Source organism: Nipponia nippon, unplaced genomic scaffold, assembly GCF_047370975.1.
Source record: "Nipponia nippon isolate SJK-2023a ecotype South Korea unplaced genomic scaffold, ASM4737097v1 scaffold_10, whole genome shotgun sequence".
NCBI lineage: Eukaryota > Metazoa > Chordata > Aves > Pelecaniformes > Threskiornithidae > Nipponia > Nipponia nippon.
Window position 1 is genome coordinate 17905270 of NW_028262291.1, and position 16512 is coordinate 17921781.

The window sequence follows — 16512 nt, forward strand, 5'->3', positions numbered from 1 at the left end:
CAGTCTACTGTTCCATTTCGATATAGCTACAGGATATTTGTACTAAAAAAACCCTTCTTCTAATTCTTGCTTCTTTTTTTTCTTTCCTGTCATTGGCCCCAGCGTGCCTGATACTAACAGCAGTAGCGAGGAGCTGAAAGGTCACTGAAACCAGCTGAGCTGAGGGCCTTGGAGTTAACATGAAGAAAAACAAAAACCACAAAACCCTAAAACTCCCCAGACCTCTTGTTAGAACATGACCTGTAGGAGCTTCATTAACTAACACAACTTCATAGACAACACAGGGCTTTGCATTGAACACCGCTAACCCTTGCCGGAGGAAATCTTACCAGCTTACTACTCACAGCCAGCAGGCAGGGTGTTGTGTGTGCGCCGTCTCGCCTGGCCTAACACCAACGCCTCTTCTGTACCCAGCAAAGCTGTGTTCTGACACGAGGGAATGCCCTAGCAAGGCAGGGCCAAGAAACATCTTTTTTTTTAAAAGGAAAACGTGTGATTAAACTCTAATTAGAAATGTTACTTGCAACCACTGGCAGTTGAGCTGGGTCATCTAAATCCAGTGAGAAATGCCAGGCAGTCCACACTAGAATGCCTGGCTGCAAAGTGTATGCACCCTCTAATGTATTGCAAGTGTGGAAACAACGTGGGTTTCAGTTATGCAGCAGTTTCAGCGTCTGGGAGGTGTTTTCTGTTTGCTCCAGGTCCCTGGGCTCCAAAGTGGAAGCATCAGGCCGCCCGCGTCAGACAAGCTGCCAGAGGTTGGCTGAAGAGCTCGCACCGGAACAGCGCTTCTGCACCCTCCTGCTTAGCTTATGCCCGGAGCAAGGTAACCTGATGCTCCCCAGGCTGAAACAGAGAGGAGCGGTCAGACAAAAATAGACAGACGAACACCGTGCCTCTAGTTCAACTGCACAGCGTGGTTTGTATGGGATTTGGGGTTTCTAGCCTGTGTCTTTATCACTTAATCAAGAGCTGGTCAGGTAGTTAATTGTTTCCCTCTCCCCTCCAGCACTCACTGATGGCAGATGTTCCCTCACTGCGGGCTGTATTTCCACTCTCGCCTCCTCTCTGGTGCAGCCACAGCTTCCCAGCCCTACTGGTCCTGTCAGTAGAGGAGGCTGTTGGAATATTCACTTTTTTTTCAGAACAGTCTCCTCTGTTGTCAGCACCTTGCCCTGGAGCTGAAACTCCCTTCTTTCCCCTAACTGGAAGGGTCACGCTGCCATGCCCAGCAAAGGAAATGGTGGCTCAGAGCAGGAATGTGAGCACAGCCGCTATCTAACACATCCTTCATCCCTGAGCCTGGCAAGTGGAGCTGGCAGGCAGAGGGAGGGTGTGGCCAGGATCCAGCGGCGAGGGAGCTTTCCTCTGCAGAAACCTTCCCCATAAACAGCTCTTGCATGGGAGAGCTGGCTGGGTTTTTTCCTCTCTCCTGTGGGAATATTGCAAATCTTGGTTAGAGCTTAGACAACCTCTTATTAGGGAATGGACGTAAGCAATTTATATGTTAGTCGCAGCTATCTTAGTAGGAAACAATTAGGCACATTGCTACTTACAACACAAACAGCCCAGAAGAGACTTACGAAATAGAGCTCGCCAAAGCAAAAATTAACCTTCAAAACTTCTCAGTAGAAACAGTCTAGAGTTTTTTTTTTTTTTTTAAACAGTTTGGGGGGGGGGGAAGACTTCCGCTGGAAAAAATCTCAACTTGGTCTAGCTTAGAAAAATTCACACTTGTATTTTTATTTTGTGAAAATTCTTGTTCACAAAAACCAAAAAGATTCCACAGTCTCATTCGTAGGAATCAGAAGTCCGCAGTAAGGTGTCCAGTGACTTTCCAAGTCCTTCAGACCTCTGGAGAAATATGTTTAAGAGAAGGTAAGCCAGGGTCGTCAGTGCAATATGAGAACAAGCAGGCTGCAAGCATTCCACCCACCCCGTCCCCTCACAGTGGTTTATCTGTGTGGCCTCACAGGCTCCTGCACAGCAGGCCTGCTGTTTTCCAGGAATAACCCGTGTCTGCACTGAACAGCACCTTAAAGGGGCCTGGTTTGCCCAGTCCTCTCCCAGCATCTCACCTCAAGCATCACATACAACTCATCTGTTCCGAGCACGTCAGTGTTAATACTCAGACCTGAGGTGCAAACAGAGGGGACTGCACTTAGCCAGGGAAGGTTTGAGATCCCAGCTATGCTTCCAGGCACAGGTCCCAAGGCACACGCCCTGGATGCCAAATACACGCTGTGCTTTGCCAGTTAGTTTCCGCTATCGTTTCTCCCCGTTGAATACCAGCCCGAGTCTGACAGTGACTCACATCGGCTTAATCCTACCTCCAGAGGCAGCAATAATTTTATCCCCATCTGGAGCAACAACACAGCACCACAACACAAATGTTTTAAGGCGTGAAGCAAAGAGCATCACATTCATGGGAAACCACCTAGAGGGTCAGCTAAGGACTGCATTCCCTGCAGCCTGAATTTTGCTCGAACACAAGAACGAGACAAGCCTGTTCCCTTGGAAGACGTGGCAGAAATCTGTATGCGATGGAAAGAAACAAGATCTGACAACAGATCATTAAAAATCCACTAACAAGGGGGTTTGCTTTGTTTTTTTTATTGTTTTTAAATATTACTTTTTTTTTTTCTTTCCAGAAGTCATTATGTCCGACTCCATTAACATTCAGGTAAACAAGTGAAAGAACAACATATGGGCATGATCTTGTAGCACGGGCACAGCCGCCGGGAGCAGGGCTCGCCTTTCTTTGCAGCAGCTGAATATTGCTCACTCTCGCCCGGCATTCCCTCCCTCTCTGTACCGGTATGGGCGATGGTTGCGGCTCCGGTGGGATGCTCCCGCTTCAAACGCAGCGAGGGCAGAGAATGGCAGGCAGCTGTGGGATCACAGCACCTGGCCTCCCCCCTTGCTCCCAGCCAGGCTTTCCCCTGATGGTGCGGAGGGGCAGGCAGTGGCAGCAACGGTGGCATTACCAGACCACCTGCAAAAATCAGACCAGCCCCTGGCCGGATGGCAGCAGAGGGCATTTTGGGCCATTTTTGGTCACTTGAGGAGACGCCCCTTGAGTGTGCGCAGTACTGCCACCGCAGCCCCCCCTGAATTTCAGCACAGTCACCCTAGTTTGCAATCCACATTAGCTCCCCCACAGCTGTGCCCCCCTTCCCTTGAGGGGGGGCACAATTGCAGCAGCCACCACTGCCAGCAGCAACCTTTTTGCCTGCCCTCAGCACCATTCTGGATGTGGCCCCAGCCTGCCGGCAGGCCCCCCTCCCAGAGGCTGGAAAAACCCATGCTGTTGAAGCCTGGTTCACAAAGCATCCTGGTGTTAAGGTTAACTGGTTGTAAAACTGCAGCGGTTCATCACACTATGCACACTATGAGAAACGTTTATTGAACTGATTTTTGTTTCATTTCTTTAAAAAAAAAAAGGCAGAAAGAAGTTAAACACACTGCTTTGTGGCATGCTCCACAGTATGAAAAAATCCCAAGCATTCAGTTAAGCTGCCAGCGGCTCTGTTTGACCTTTCGATGCGGTCCTTGAACTTAGACCTGGACAGTTGACTTTCCTCGTCCCCACCAGCCTCTCTCCTCCTCCCCACCTCAGCTCACAGCCATCTTCTCAGCTGTCGCTAGCTCCAGGAGGACACTTCCCTGGAGAGGGAGGGGTTTGTATTTACAGCCCACAATTTCATCCTTCGTTTGTTTTTTGGGGGTGCGGAGGGCAGCAGGACGGGGCCCCATGTTGCACACACAAATGCGCAGGTATGCAGGAGAGGGTCTGAGGCAGGGCGGGGGTCCTGCCTAGTGGTTTCTTCCCCTTCACCTCAGCCAGCTTTGGGACCGACTGACTGGCAGAAGAGCCCTGTCGCTTTTGGATCCTGAGTGCTTGCAACACGGCGAGTGCCCTCAGCCCTTCACAGCTCCCTCTCTAGTTTGTTTTAACTCGGGTCCCGCTTCACAGGAGGCCGGACTAGAGGAGACCCAAGTGGGTAGTTTTTTCTGTGAGGGTTTCTCAGCTACTTCATCGTTCTTACGAATGACTGTTCCTCTTTGTCCCTCTTCTCCCAGGGCTGACCCCTCCTGCTACAGCTGATGACCATTCCATCGAACATGGGGACTCTCAGCTAGTAACTAAAGAAAGCATTACCCTCCCCCTGCAAAACGCCGTCTGTCCCCTCCCACGACCTTCCCCGCTGCTGGCTGCTCCCCTCCTGCAGCACCTTTCCCACAGCAGCCACAGGGACAGGAGGTGGCCCAGGGAGCTGCCTCTGGAGCTCCCCACAGTGACAAGCCACCTCTGAAATGAGCCAGAGAGCAAACTGCAGCCCGTGCGGGATGTGGTCTGAGCAAACACCCTGCTCTTCTTCCTCCCACAGCTCTCGGACTCCCTCTCCAAGTACCACTTTCTCCCAATTGTCCTGTCTGGGACAACCCAGACCCCTAAACCTACCATGTCCAAGGACACACCTGACCTGCGTCGAGACCCAGTCTGTCTTCAAACAGAGCTCCAGCTACGTACACAGCATCAACTGAATACTGAACAATATCAAAAATACGGTATAAGGAAAGAAAACAGAACTGAAATGCTTAATGGCATATTTATACACATTTATCCACAGTCAACAAAAAAGGCGGCAAGTTACACATCCATTCTGTATGCTAACAATCCCGATGCACATATATGTAAACACACATGCTTGGTTGATGCATATACATATAGCCACATAACAGAGTAGAAGACCTGAAGGAGCTACGCTGGGGAGCAGGGGAACGGGTTACCTACTGCAAAACCTCGTCTCATTCTCGATGTGCACAACGTGGACATTCAGGGCAGTGTTGCTTTAAGGCTGTTTCTAAGGCTGAATCTTTTCTTGTCCGACCCCTCAATCTGAAGTTCTGTTGAAGCACTTCCTCCTCTTACCCAGCACAACTTGAGAGAGATTATATATATATATTTACCTGTATACTTTTTAAAGGCCCTATATACTAAAAGCAGGAAGAGGAAAGGGGGACGTGGAAAGGGGAAAAGCCTCTGAATGGATCAATTTGCCCCAGTGCAGGAATTTCCTATCCTGTAGTGGCAAAGGCCATGGCAGCCACGTGGAGTGGACAAGGTACTAGTTTAAAATGGTCTCCCTTGCTATCCGATCTGAAGCTCTTCGTTGCAACGAAGGGGGAGAGGGAAATACTTTAAGAAACAGAAATATTCCTGAAGTGGGGAAGGTGATCACTAGCTTCAGCTCCTCCCCTTACCTGCTTCAAGGTGGCAAAGAGCTGAGAGATACTATCATTTCCAGCTCAAGTGCCCATACAGTTCAGGAAAAGGCTTTGCTTAAAAATATATATCTATAGAACTATACATATAGATCATCTTTTTAGAGACACTCTGATTTTATTACATAGGTCCTGGGTCACTCTCCCCCTCTATCTACATGGTAATGGAGTGGCATACAACAGAAGCCACACACATCAAATTGGCAATCAAAGCTTACCAGGTCACAAGAAAGTGTTTCAACTGGTGCGATCTAAAATCCTGAATTCCCTTGCTTTGATAAGCTGATCTCCTGCCGTTGATGTAACTGGAAGGTCTTAAAAATAAACTCTTTTTTTTTTTTTCCCAAAATCAGGTTATGACAATTTCCCAGCAACGTTACAGTGTGCGACAATATGCTATAAGTAAGGAAGATTTCATTTAATAAGAAAGTGATGCAAAGATGAATTTTAAACATGTATGCATATGGCTGGGAACCCCCAAGCGTCATCCTGCAACAAATAAATGCAGGATCTCTAAGGTTAAAGACTTCTTTTTTAAAAAAGTTTTCTTCTTTTTTCCAATATTATTTGTATGCAAGCATTAGCTTAACAGTGGAAACTTAGTACAGAACTAGACTCTTCCAAAACCAGACATCTATAAATAAACATTGGAGGTTAAAAAAGTGACTTAATTTTCAGTTTGTTATATTTGAAAAACTAGGACTACAATTCACCCCCAGTCACTGACCCTTTAATGTAACGAATCAATGGAAATGAGCCAATTTATAAAGTTATAGCCCCAAGAACAACACCACAAAAACAAAAAGCCCAAACCATCCCCACTCTTCAGAGAGTAAAAAAAATTTAAGCATGACTTCCATTAAGGATTGACCTAGCGATGCAAACAGGTCAGAGAGGAACAACACGCCTGTGTTTCCCGCAGGATACATCGCACCCAGGCAATGGGGGCTGTTTCCTCTCCTCTCCTCTCTCCCAGGTTTCGAGCAGTCAGCCAGGCTTCCCTATGGACAGCTTGGAACCACCAGGGAGTTGGGGTGATGGTAGGAAAAGATGAGTACAAATGAACAAAAATGCTAAATCCTGCTTCAGCATCCAATTATGTATATAAAAAAAGTCAGTGTTGAAAAAGAGAGTAAAAACCAAGGCAAAGTTTTCTGATAACAGGCTGCAGCCTTCTCCTCTGTACGTCTTCCACCATTATTTCTGAGTTACAGGGGGTGGGGAAGGGGGAGGAAGGACTCGATCTCCTGCTACAGCAGCTTTCCCCATCACACAAAACTGATGTGTAACTAACTCAGCCAAAAGGATACGGGAAAGTTTTATTTATTTAAAAAAAAACCCTTCAAAATAAAAATGATAAGTACTGTATGGTAATATTGGAAGTAGTTATATACATAGTTTTCTTTGTCTTTTGTTGAAATGTCTCCTGGTCACTTGGTGGCACTTGGGGTCCCCTCTAGCGCCATCCGCCCTGCTCCCCCCTTCCCCTCCCTGGCTCTCACGCTCAGTAGACGGAGCTGTTCCTTATGCCACAGCACAGCACCATGCTCAGGATCATTTCGAAGATCTGTCGGGAGACACAGGGCACCAGTGAGGCACCGACCAGTACGAGGCGGGAGCTCCCCCTGTCCGAGGCCCCCCACTCCACATAAACACTCTCATGCCAGAGATAAGGGCAGAGATGGTATGTCTTTGTTGCTGTTCATTAGGAGTTGGCCAATTTGAGATAAGATGATGTTCTCCCCTCTCTCGCTGGCAGCAGTGGTGGCACGTTGCAAGCCTCCCGGCTGCCAGCTACACAGCAAACACTTCCAAGATCCCTCTGACATTACAGCCCAGCCTTTACGCAGGAGCTGGGTTACCAGCCCACGCCACCCACTGCTCACTGGGGAGCAAACCCACCACGGCAAAGAAAGCAAACCCCTTCCTGCTGCAGACCCCAGTGACAAAACGTGGTTGAGAAACAAGTGGTTTTGGAGGCAGTGAGGAGGCTTGACAGTGCTCTGCCCTTCTGGCTGGGGTTGCAGGTGCTCCTGCTTTACCGCGCTCGCTGGGCACCTGCCCTAACATCCCAACCCCCTGGGGGGATGACAAAGCCCTCGGTCTTGCTACATCCCTGAGCAGCTGGGGTGCAGAGGGCTGGCGCTGCATGCTGTGCCACAGGGGCATCTGGAGGAGAGGGACAGATCCAGCCCAGCTGGAACAGGACCAGGGCACCCCAAGGTAGCTTTTCCCATCCCACAACAGCAGGGCACCGAGCAGTCACGCTTACCATGATCACGGCGACCACGATGGCAGCAATACCAATCAGGTACAGCTTCCCGGAGAACAGCTCATCAATTTTTTTGTGGCAGTTCGAGGGCTGAAGCAGAGAAACATGCTGGTCAGAGAGCCTGCTCTTCCCTCACCCACCCCCAGCACCCAGAAAGGCAGGTCTGCTTCCCCCCGGTCCTGCTCGCGTTCCTGGGTCCTGGCTGTAGGACTTCCCACCAGACTTCACCCCTCTGCGCCTGCCAGCCCCGTCAAGCAGGAACAGCAAAGGAAGAACTGACGGGAACCTCTGACATCCCTCTACATCATCCCCAAATAAATGAAATCTCTACCCTTTATTTAATTCCCAACAAATCCACAGATTTCGCTGGCAACTGAGCTTCCTCGCAGGAGCTATGCTGAGTGAAGAGCAGCCATGCCTACCTCAAGAAGCCTTTTCAGGGAGGGCTCCTTCTTTGGGCAGAGGTCGTCTCTCCACAGGTGAGTGACACTTCCTATTGCATTATCGGGACCACAGCAGTCCAGCTACATGGAGAGCAGAAAAAAAACACCAACCAAACAAAAAACCAGCATTAGCAGACAGCAAACACTCATGAAATGCTCTCCCCACCATTAAACATCCTTGAAGCCACACAAGACCGAGAAGGCATCTTGGAGGGGGAAACAAGGGAGGGGGTGTAAGTCTCCAAATTTGATTTTTTTTTCTCTCCATGCAATTCAGCTGCTTCCTACAATAGTCGCAGACAGGTCTGGCATTGGTAGCCTGGAGGAGAGTGCTTATTGCCTCTGCCTCAGTGTGCAGTGCAGTCTATGCCTCAGTGGGGAGGATCAGTCTATGCACAGCGACAGTCGCTCCTCACCACTTACCCACTGGCAAACCGCATGCAGAAGTTAACCGGGTGTAATTCACAGCATGCAGGATCCTATCCATTAGCGGCTGCTTTGGCCAACTGCACGTAGCCTAAGCAGAGCGTGCAGCAAGACTGCCGATGTCTTACCGTTTCATGAAAGGTCTTCACTACAGCTTTCCCGTTGTTCGTCTCCGATTCTGCCATGAGCGCTTGTTGAAACGCTTGATCGTAGAACTGCTTCACATCTTTGGCTATCTAGGAAAGACAGGTGAAAAACTCCCTTTTAGCCAGAGGAGGAAGAGGAAACCCATCCAGCAGATGTGCCCTCTAATGGTACTCGCAGGTGGATGAGCAGTTTTTAAATAGATTTGGACCCCATTTATTTCCACAGGTGTGTGAAAAAAGGCCTGTCTTTCATAGGGCTCAAGTCCCTCCAGCCGTAGCGTGTTAAGAGCAGCAAATATTAAGAACCTCTTCCACCAGCCAGCAGGTTCCAGCCAACACTATCCAAGTGCTCTACGAGCTCTCTCTAGCAGGCAAAGACAGCCAAGGCCTGGAGGGTGAACCACAAGATCTGAGACAGCATTCAGCCCATGTGGATTTGCTGTTGGGCTCAGGAATGCAGAAACAGCTTGTTGTGAACCACCCGACACATGGAGACAAAGCAAGCAGGCAATATGTTTCCCAGCGAGGCTGCAGAGGCAGGACACGCTGGGGAAGTCAGGAGGAGGTGGGGGGCACAAGCAAGGCCATCTGCAGGCATGGGCACCTTGACTCACTGCCTAGCTCAGAGGGGATGGCAGGAATTTGGGAGAGATTGCTCACTAAAGCCTAGTGAGGCGGCCCATTTGGGTCAGGAAACAGGTGCTTTTAGATGGATGTCAAACTCTGGCTGGGTCCCTACCTGGAGCTGGGCACTCCCATCCTGTAAACGGTTATATGAGAAGTCTCATCCGTACTCTAGCCCTGCCACCTGGGCTGGTAAACTGCAGCCACCCATGGGGGGTCTGCTCCACAATGCAAAAAACCCCTCATTTTCAGGGAAACTGGCCTTGCGGCTTCTCCTCTAACACGCTCCAATAATTTGGGAGAGACAGATGAAAGGAGGACATGCGAGAAAAGCAAAAGAAAAAAATACAAGCAAGTACGAAAGGGAAAACGCTTTCCAGAACATCTGCTCTTGGCAGTGCAGGCTGGATTAGCACATGAAAAAAGAAACTGCAGCAAGAAGGAGCATGATTTCAATCAATTATCCCAGTGTTTCTCCGTCACTGCTCAAAAAAGTTTGCTTTGGAGGGCAATGTTCTCTGGTACATGGGAAAAAATAAAATAATCATCCTACTTCTTGCCTCCCCATCCTGTATCTAAAGCATCTCCAAGAAGGCAAGCTGAGGGAGAGACTGCCTCCAGCTTTGTGGAAGACCATCCTGCGCCTGCATGGTAGGAGATGACTGTCCCCCCAAGGGGCTGCAAACCCAGGCGGAACGGAGTCCCTGCTGAAAGCAGCTCTCAGTGGCTGGGATCATTCAGCGCTTCCCTCCCAGCCCGTGTTGCTCTGGAGATGGCCCCTACGAAGGCGGGGAGAAGCAAGCCGCCTGCCTTGTGAGCGGGGACTTCCAAACAGCCCGTTCATCATCAAGGCTGCAAAAGCAGCTGAGGCCAACAGACTGCCACTGTTCATTTTAAACTGCAAAATTAATTTTAGGGGCTGAGGTAATCGCTCTTCTATTGGCAAATCCTAAATTTATCAGCTTTATGCTCTGATGGCCAAGTGCCTTCTCCCCAGCACGGAAAGCAACAGCCACAGGGTCCTTCCTTACTCAGGCTTCACTTTTTTTTCTGTTGGTTCAGTCGCACATCTTGGGCTCTTCAGGATTCACAAACTAACATCTGCAGGAGGCAGAGCCCCTCTGCAAAGGTTAATTAGCTGGCCAAAGTTGCTAGGAAACAGCACCCTGCCTGCATGATAATATGTTTAGCCACGGAAGAGTTCATTCCGGTGAAGTCATGCTCTCTCCGCTGAATGACTACAAGGGTGTTCCCATTCAGGGCTGAGCTCGTCATCTGCGGCCTACATGCATGTGAAAGCTGAGCAGGCCACCACCTACTTACACAGCTGGCTTACATCTCTTAGTAAAGTAAACACATCTCCTGCTCTGCCAGGGAGTCTAACCTTGGCTTTGAGCACAAGCAATCCCCATCTCTACTCCAAACCCTCGACGGCTGAGTGATCAACACCCAGCCCCCTGCTTGCTGCAGCATGGCCATGGCTCCCATCCACTGATAGTTTTGCTCTTCGAGACCAAACTCTGCATGCGTGCGAGCACATGTGACCATAGTGAAGGGAAGGTGAGCAGAAAGGGAAGGTGAAAAGTTGCAATTTTCAGTCCTACCCTTTTGCTAACCCCCTCCAGCCAGAGGACCTCATCCGAGCAGTCCCTAGCAGGGTGCCTGGGACAGACGCATGACTTCTACCCCTCGTGCATGCAGAGCATATTGACCAGCAGCGAGTTCAGTCCTGGCAAGTGAACAGCCCACAGCATGTTATATGATACTGGCAAAGAGCAGGAAGCATCAAGCAATCCTGTTAATGCAGACGCAGGCTCTCCCCGTATGGTATTCCCTCGCTTTGGGGCCACGTGGCTGGGTTCGCTCTTTGCTCTTTGGCGCCTAGGATGTGCAGATGGCTTTCCTTCATGACTTCATACATGAATCAACTCACACTGTGACTGACAGTGTGGCAGCAAGGAGGAGACCCAAGTGAGACAGGGCTATTTTTATTCCAGACATTGCACTATATACCGTAAGGGACAGCTGTTACCATCAAGTGCTCACATTTAAAGTTCATCAGCCCAGCCAAGAAGAGTTAGGTGACCTGCCTGGATCACACAGCTAATCCAAGCCCCCATGACTCCGTCTGGGAGCAGCTCGTGAGCAAAACAGCTCATGCCGGGATCTGCTGCAATTCTGCCCCTGCCTCCCAGTCCCACAAACACAAGTTTTGGAGTTGTCTTACTTGGTCTTTGTTGACAAATCCCCAAATTCCAGCCGCAACTTCGCAGGCAAACAGGATCACCAGGCAAGTGAAGAACTGCAAAGACAAATCAAGAGAGTGACACTTAAAATAGCTGGCTACAGGCAAAAACAGCAATTAGGTGGGTAGGAGTGTGGAGCGGCACTTCTACTGACAGACATCAGAACAAGGTGTTGCCTGACTTCAAACCATTTTCTCTCTCATACACGTGCTTAGCCCAAACACATTTTCCTATAACTCATCGGATGCCACCCCATGTCCAGACTTCCCACTGGGATGGCTGGGCGCGGATTAGCTTCACACACAGGGACTGGCAGGGATGAGGATGCCCTGTGCACCACAAGACACATTGCTCCTCTTCATGCACCTGCAGGACCGTCCAGACAAGCTTCTTGCTCTGCCACAGATGCTCCGAGGATGGGAATTAACCAGGCAGGGTTAAAAGCACATTTCAGCTGCTGAGGAGCTGCGGGGCGTCAAGGTGTGATTTATGGCCAGCTCTCTTGGCATCCACAGCCCTGCAAGGCTACTGCAGTTTTTTGCATAAATACTAACACTGATGTTTTTCCCACAGTCCCACCCTGTTCGTGCAATTCCAGCACTCCTCCCTGCCATCCCCCCAAAGCCTCCCTCCATCTTTTCGTTTGGATCCCGAGAACACGTTGTGACGGTCTGTCTGTTAGACTGGGAACGGGAAGCTGTAAAGCTCATACATCAGAGTCAAGTGGGAAGGCATGGACAGGCATGCTCCACACACAGCCAACGTTACCTCCGCGACATCACCCTCAGTGACTTCTTCCTGAGAAACGCCCCAAATTGGGAGAGTTGCCATGGAAGTAAAGAAGCAAAAGAGGTGAATGCAGTCAGGGGAAGATATAAAATCATGGTATGGGGTGGGACAACAGCCCCTGGATCCTGGGCAGTCTCTGTTCCAGACATATGCAGGACATTTTCTTCAACCACAGAGGAAACACGAGTTTCCAGAATGATGCTATGACCTGCCTCTCATGTGCAAGAGCAAAGGGTTATCAGCAAAATGGAAACAGGACTATTGACCTGACTGCAGGAAAGGACTTCCAACATCCTTGTCCAGTCCCAGAACAACGAACTGCTATTTAAACACCTATCTATCCCTGGTTCTTCAGGACCATCTTTAGGGGACTGGGTCCGACATCCCCCCCAGTGAATCACATCACCCTAAATCGCGGGTGCGAGGCCACTGTAATTCTCTGGTTCAGCACTAGGGCTCACTCTTGCAGTAGTTACCCTCCAGTGAAGGATGGCTCATTTATCCCAGATTTGGAGGTACAACTTCCCACAGACTCAGTTCTGCGAGCTGGCTGCAAAACATCAGAGATGCAGCTTGACGCTATGGGAACATGGTGGTGTTCCTGGCCTGGTTCGGATGTGCCCCTGCCCCTTCCTGGGGAGCAGCGCCGCTCCATGCCAAGCGGCTCCCTCCTGCCTTCCTCGGGTCTCGCCACTCAGCTTCCACGCTGCCTTCGGCACAGGATTTTGATACCGTGGAGGTTCCTGGTACTTTCCCCTTTTGCAATACGCCTACAGTCACTCCATCAGCTGGCTGCAGGAGAGGGGGGAGCGGCTGCTTCCCTGTAACTCCCTAAGGACGCTGCCTGGAAATGTCCTTGGAGCACGGTGGGAGCCTCGGCCAGTGGAAAGCGTCATTGTGAGGTGTCTCCAGCCTTCTCTTGGCAAGCCAAGGTGTGAGCAAACACGAGGAGCGCACAGCAGCTAGAGCTCCTAATTTCAGCTGAAGCAGCCGGTTTCCCTGTCAGGCCTCAGGTATGTTGTACCATCTGCCCTTCTAATCCTCTTTCCAACTTCAAGAGGGAGTGAGGGGTAATTCAGGTTCTGTAATCGCTTGCGTTAACAAAAAAAAATAATCCAAAGCTGCCAGACCTTGCTACAACAACCCCTGTCGGATTTGTGCACCAGCTCCTCCTATTCTCAGCAGCAGTGATAATGCCTCCAAACTCCTACAGCAGCTCTCATCCACCGACGTTCAGAAACGCTTTATAAAAGCTGGTGAGAAGCACCCCCTTCTTATTGGGAAACAGAAGCAACTAGAAGTGAAGCCATCTGCAAGACTGAGGGAAAGCAGCTCCATTTCCCTCTGTCCCAGTTGAATCCACACCCATGGGTCACTACACCACCACCAAGAATCTGCAGCCCAGCGAAGCCAAGTGCTGGAAAGTCCTTCCCATTTTTTTTTTTTTTTTAATGTTTTACCCCTACAAATTTTTTTTTTTGCATTGACTTTAAAGCTGAACCACATGTGAGAACTTGCTTTAAATAAATGGGTCTCCCTTAATCCTAAGGCAAAAGCTTTTGGTGTGGCTACAGTTTATACAATTAAGCTTATCCCGTGCCAGGAATCCTGAGCTGCTGCCTCACTTCAAGGACGCCCGTAGCACTTCAGTAATGGATTTTCCAGGATGCACCTAGATGTCCTCACTAAGATATTGTGGGAAGTCTTTGCTGTTTCCTTGTCCAAACAGATAAAAATAGTAGATGATTCCTTAAAAGAACTGGAATCACCACAGGCAGCCTTGAAACAGAATGAAAGGGGAAGCTGTAGGGGACATCAGGTAAGAAAGAGAGTTTAGTGGGTGCTTGGTAAGACAGCCAGACCGTGGCAGGGAAAAAAGCATGGGGGGGGTTTCACATACAACAGAGAAAATTAATCTCCGAGAATCCTGCTGTTCGCACCTCTTCTGCTATGCTGCTGGCTTCAGCCTCTGTCCTGCAGCCAGGCACAAGCAGGAGGTTGCAGCGTGCCTGCCAGCTCAGCCGGAGCTCCAGCACGCCGGGCAGAGATGCCCTTGGCCAAACAGCGCTGCCTTGCTCCTTGCAGAGGTCACCTAGTTCCCACCCACGCGCTCACGCATCCTCCCAGCCCCGTTTGTTGCAAAGGTCTCCGGCAAGGGAGGCATAGTTGTGTGCTGCCCGGCAGGGACATCACGGTGCCAAGCAGCGTCCAAAGCTTTGCGCCTCTTACCGTCCCCAGAAGGCACTGAGACTCCTGAATAGCGCCGTAGCATCCCAGGAACCCCACGAACATCATGACAGCTCCGACCGCGATCAGGATGTAGATTCCTGCAAGGGAGAGCGAGAGGCAAACGTGTTACTGCAGAGCTTTGTAGGTCAGCACCCTAGTGCCCGGCTGGGCGTGCTGGCTCCCTGGGGCAGCTAATTAGGGGTGTGCAGAATTAAGGCCTAGGAGATATGAATAGAGGTGACGGTAGACACAGCAGAACAACATAACATACATGAGTCAGATCTCAAAGTGTTCGAAGCCGCTAACTCCAAAACTTGAAAACCCCATCACCCCCAAAATCAGAGGAAACGCAGAGAGCTCGGGCAGTAATAGGCAGAGACGTAGAAGGCAAGACAAAAGCTTTCCAGCATCCTCAAAGCTGCAGTATGGGAGTTCCCATGGCATACATACTGTTTTAAATATTTAAGCAGAGGAGTTGAAAATTATTAGTTAGCATATGTTTTAAAATAAACAATAAGGCATATGGTTTGTTTATGTTAAACATCATACAAATATTGATCTGGCTAACATTTTAAAGACAGACAAGCTACAAAACTAAGGGAAAAGCACTCCTTAAACCATCTAATTTAATATAACCTGGCTTTTGTTTGTTATAGGTTCTTCTACAGAGAGGGAGACATTTTTTACTTCAACTTATTAAATTTGCACAGTTAACTTAGTCCATAACTAGTTCAAAGCTTGGAAACTAGGCACTGGGGGGAGCTTGCAAAACAGAGGGATGAAAGTTTATTCATCCAGGAAACAAGAGCTTAGCTCAAGGCTTGGGTCTGCTGCCGCTGGTAATCACCATGGCCTCGCCAACCATGAGACTGGTGAGACCACGGTGATTACTTGGCCAAATGCCACCAGCTCAGTTAAATTTGTTTCCTTTTCCAAAAACATAGCTTTCGCCTCATGTATCCCATATATTTAGTACATTTTTGGTTAACTAATATTCTCAAGTGTTGTCATTCTACTGCTTTGTAAGTGAATCCTGCTTTCCATCCAAAAGCAATTTGACACATGCAAAAAATAATCAAAGAAATAATTACAAACGAGGCAAGACTGCAGTCACCATTTTTAACTGACAGTGAGGGAAAAAAAAATCAGGATGAGAACAAACGTACATGGGGCATCCCAGAGTAAGAGCAATACAGCGCATCTTGCTAGCGCTTGGGAAACGCATCCCTTCAATTAAACGTTTTCTTTTGCTACAAGTCAAAATGTTTTTATAGTTACTAATCAGTCTGTCAACTCCCCTTTAGGAACAAAACTAAAGCATAAACAGAGCTCAAGATTAAAACTGCTTGTACATGCCTGCCATCTTTAAGGTTTTTCTTATCTTTGTAGCTTTTAAACAATCTTCTGATAATTAAAGTGCAAAGTCCAAAGGGCACACACTGAGAGCAGAGTTAAGCCAAGTTAAAGCCTTCTCTAAAAAACCAGATACCTAATACAGTCTTGACTTGTTTAAAATCCCTTTACAGACACGTCAGACTTTGGAAAGGGTCAACTTTGGCTCCCACTTCTTCCCTCTTTAAAACAAAAGTCACCAGCACCAAAACAGCACAAGCACCAACGCAAGGGCCGACTCAACGAGAGGCGGCAACGGAAACACTGCCGCAGCAGCCCTGGTGCTGGGACCCTCCGACGGCGCTGGGACCCTCCGACGGCGTTTCTCCCCGGCTCCGCGCTTGCACAATGCCTCCCGCTATATTTAGGCGCTGCAGGAGGGAGGAAGGCAGCTGCAGGGGAAGCACTGGCACAATGGAGCGCGCTGACCCCGCAGGAAGCCCCTCTTCACAAAACCTGACAGGCTCGGCAGCCGGAGACACCGACATCCTCACGGCAACGCTGCCAGCAGGAGGAAGAAAAAAGCGTGAGTTGCACCTCCTGACGAGTATCGAAAGGGCTTCAGCAGCGCCCCGGAGCCACAAAAACCCAAAGGGCATCTGGGTTCTTGAAGCTCCCTAAGAGGGGACGGGACACCTTCTTGCTTGAAGGTGCAA

The 16512-nt window shown here is 49.4% G+C and overlaps 1 protein-coding gene across 1 annotated transcript in view; it reads right to left on the reverse strand.

Annotated features, from left to right (window-relative positions):
* Positions 1 to 3385: 3385 nt before the first annotated feature.
* CD81 (CD81 molecule) overlaps positions 3386 to 16512 on the reverse strand; it is a 34795-nt gene continuing 21668 nt past the window's right edge. The window contains exons 3-8 of the mRNA XM_087745761.1: positions 14465 to 14562; positions 11428 to 11502; positions 8559 to 8666; positions 7984 to 8085; positions 7562 to 7651; positions 3386 to 6856 (exon numbers count right to left, since the gene is read on the reverse strand). Coding sequence (XP_087601887.1) covers positions 6794 to 6856; positions 7562 to 7651; positions 7984 to 8085; positions 8559 to 8666; positions 11428 to 11502; positions 14465 to 14562 — 536 coding nt within the window. The 3' untranslated portion in view covers positions 3386 to 6793. The remainder of the gene's footprint in view (positions 6857 to 7561; positions 7652 to 7983; positions 8086 to 8558; positions 8667 to 11427; positions 11503 to 14464; positions 14563 to 16512) is intronic.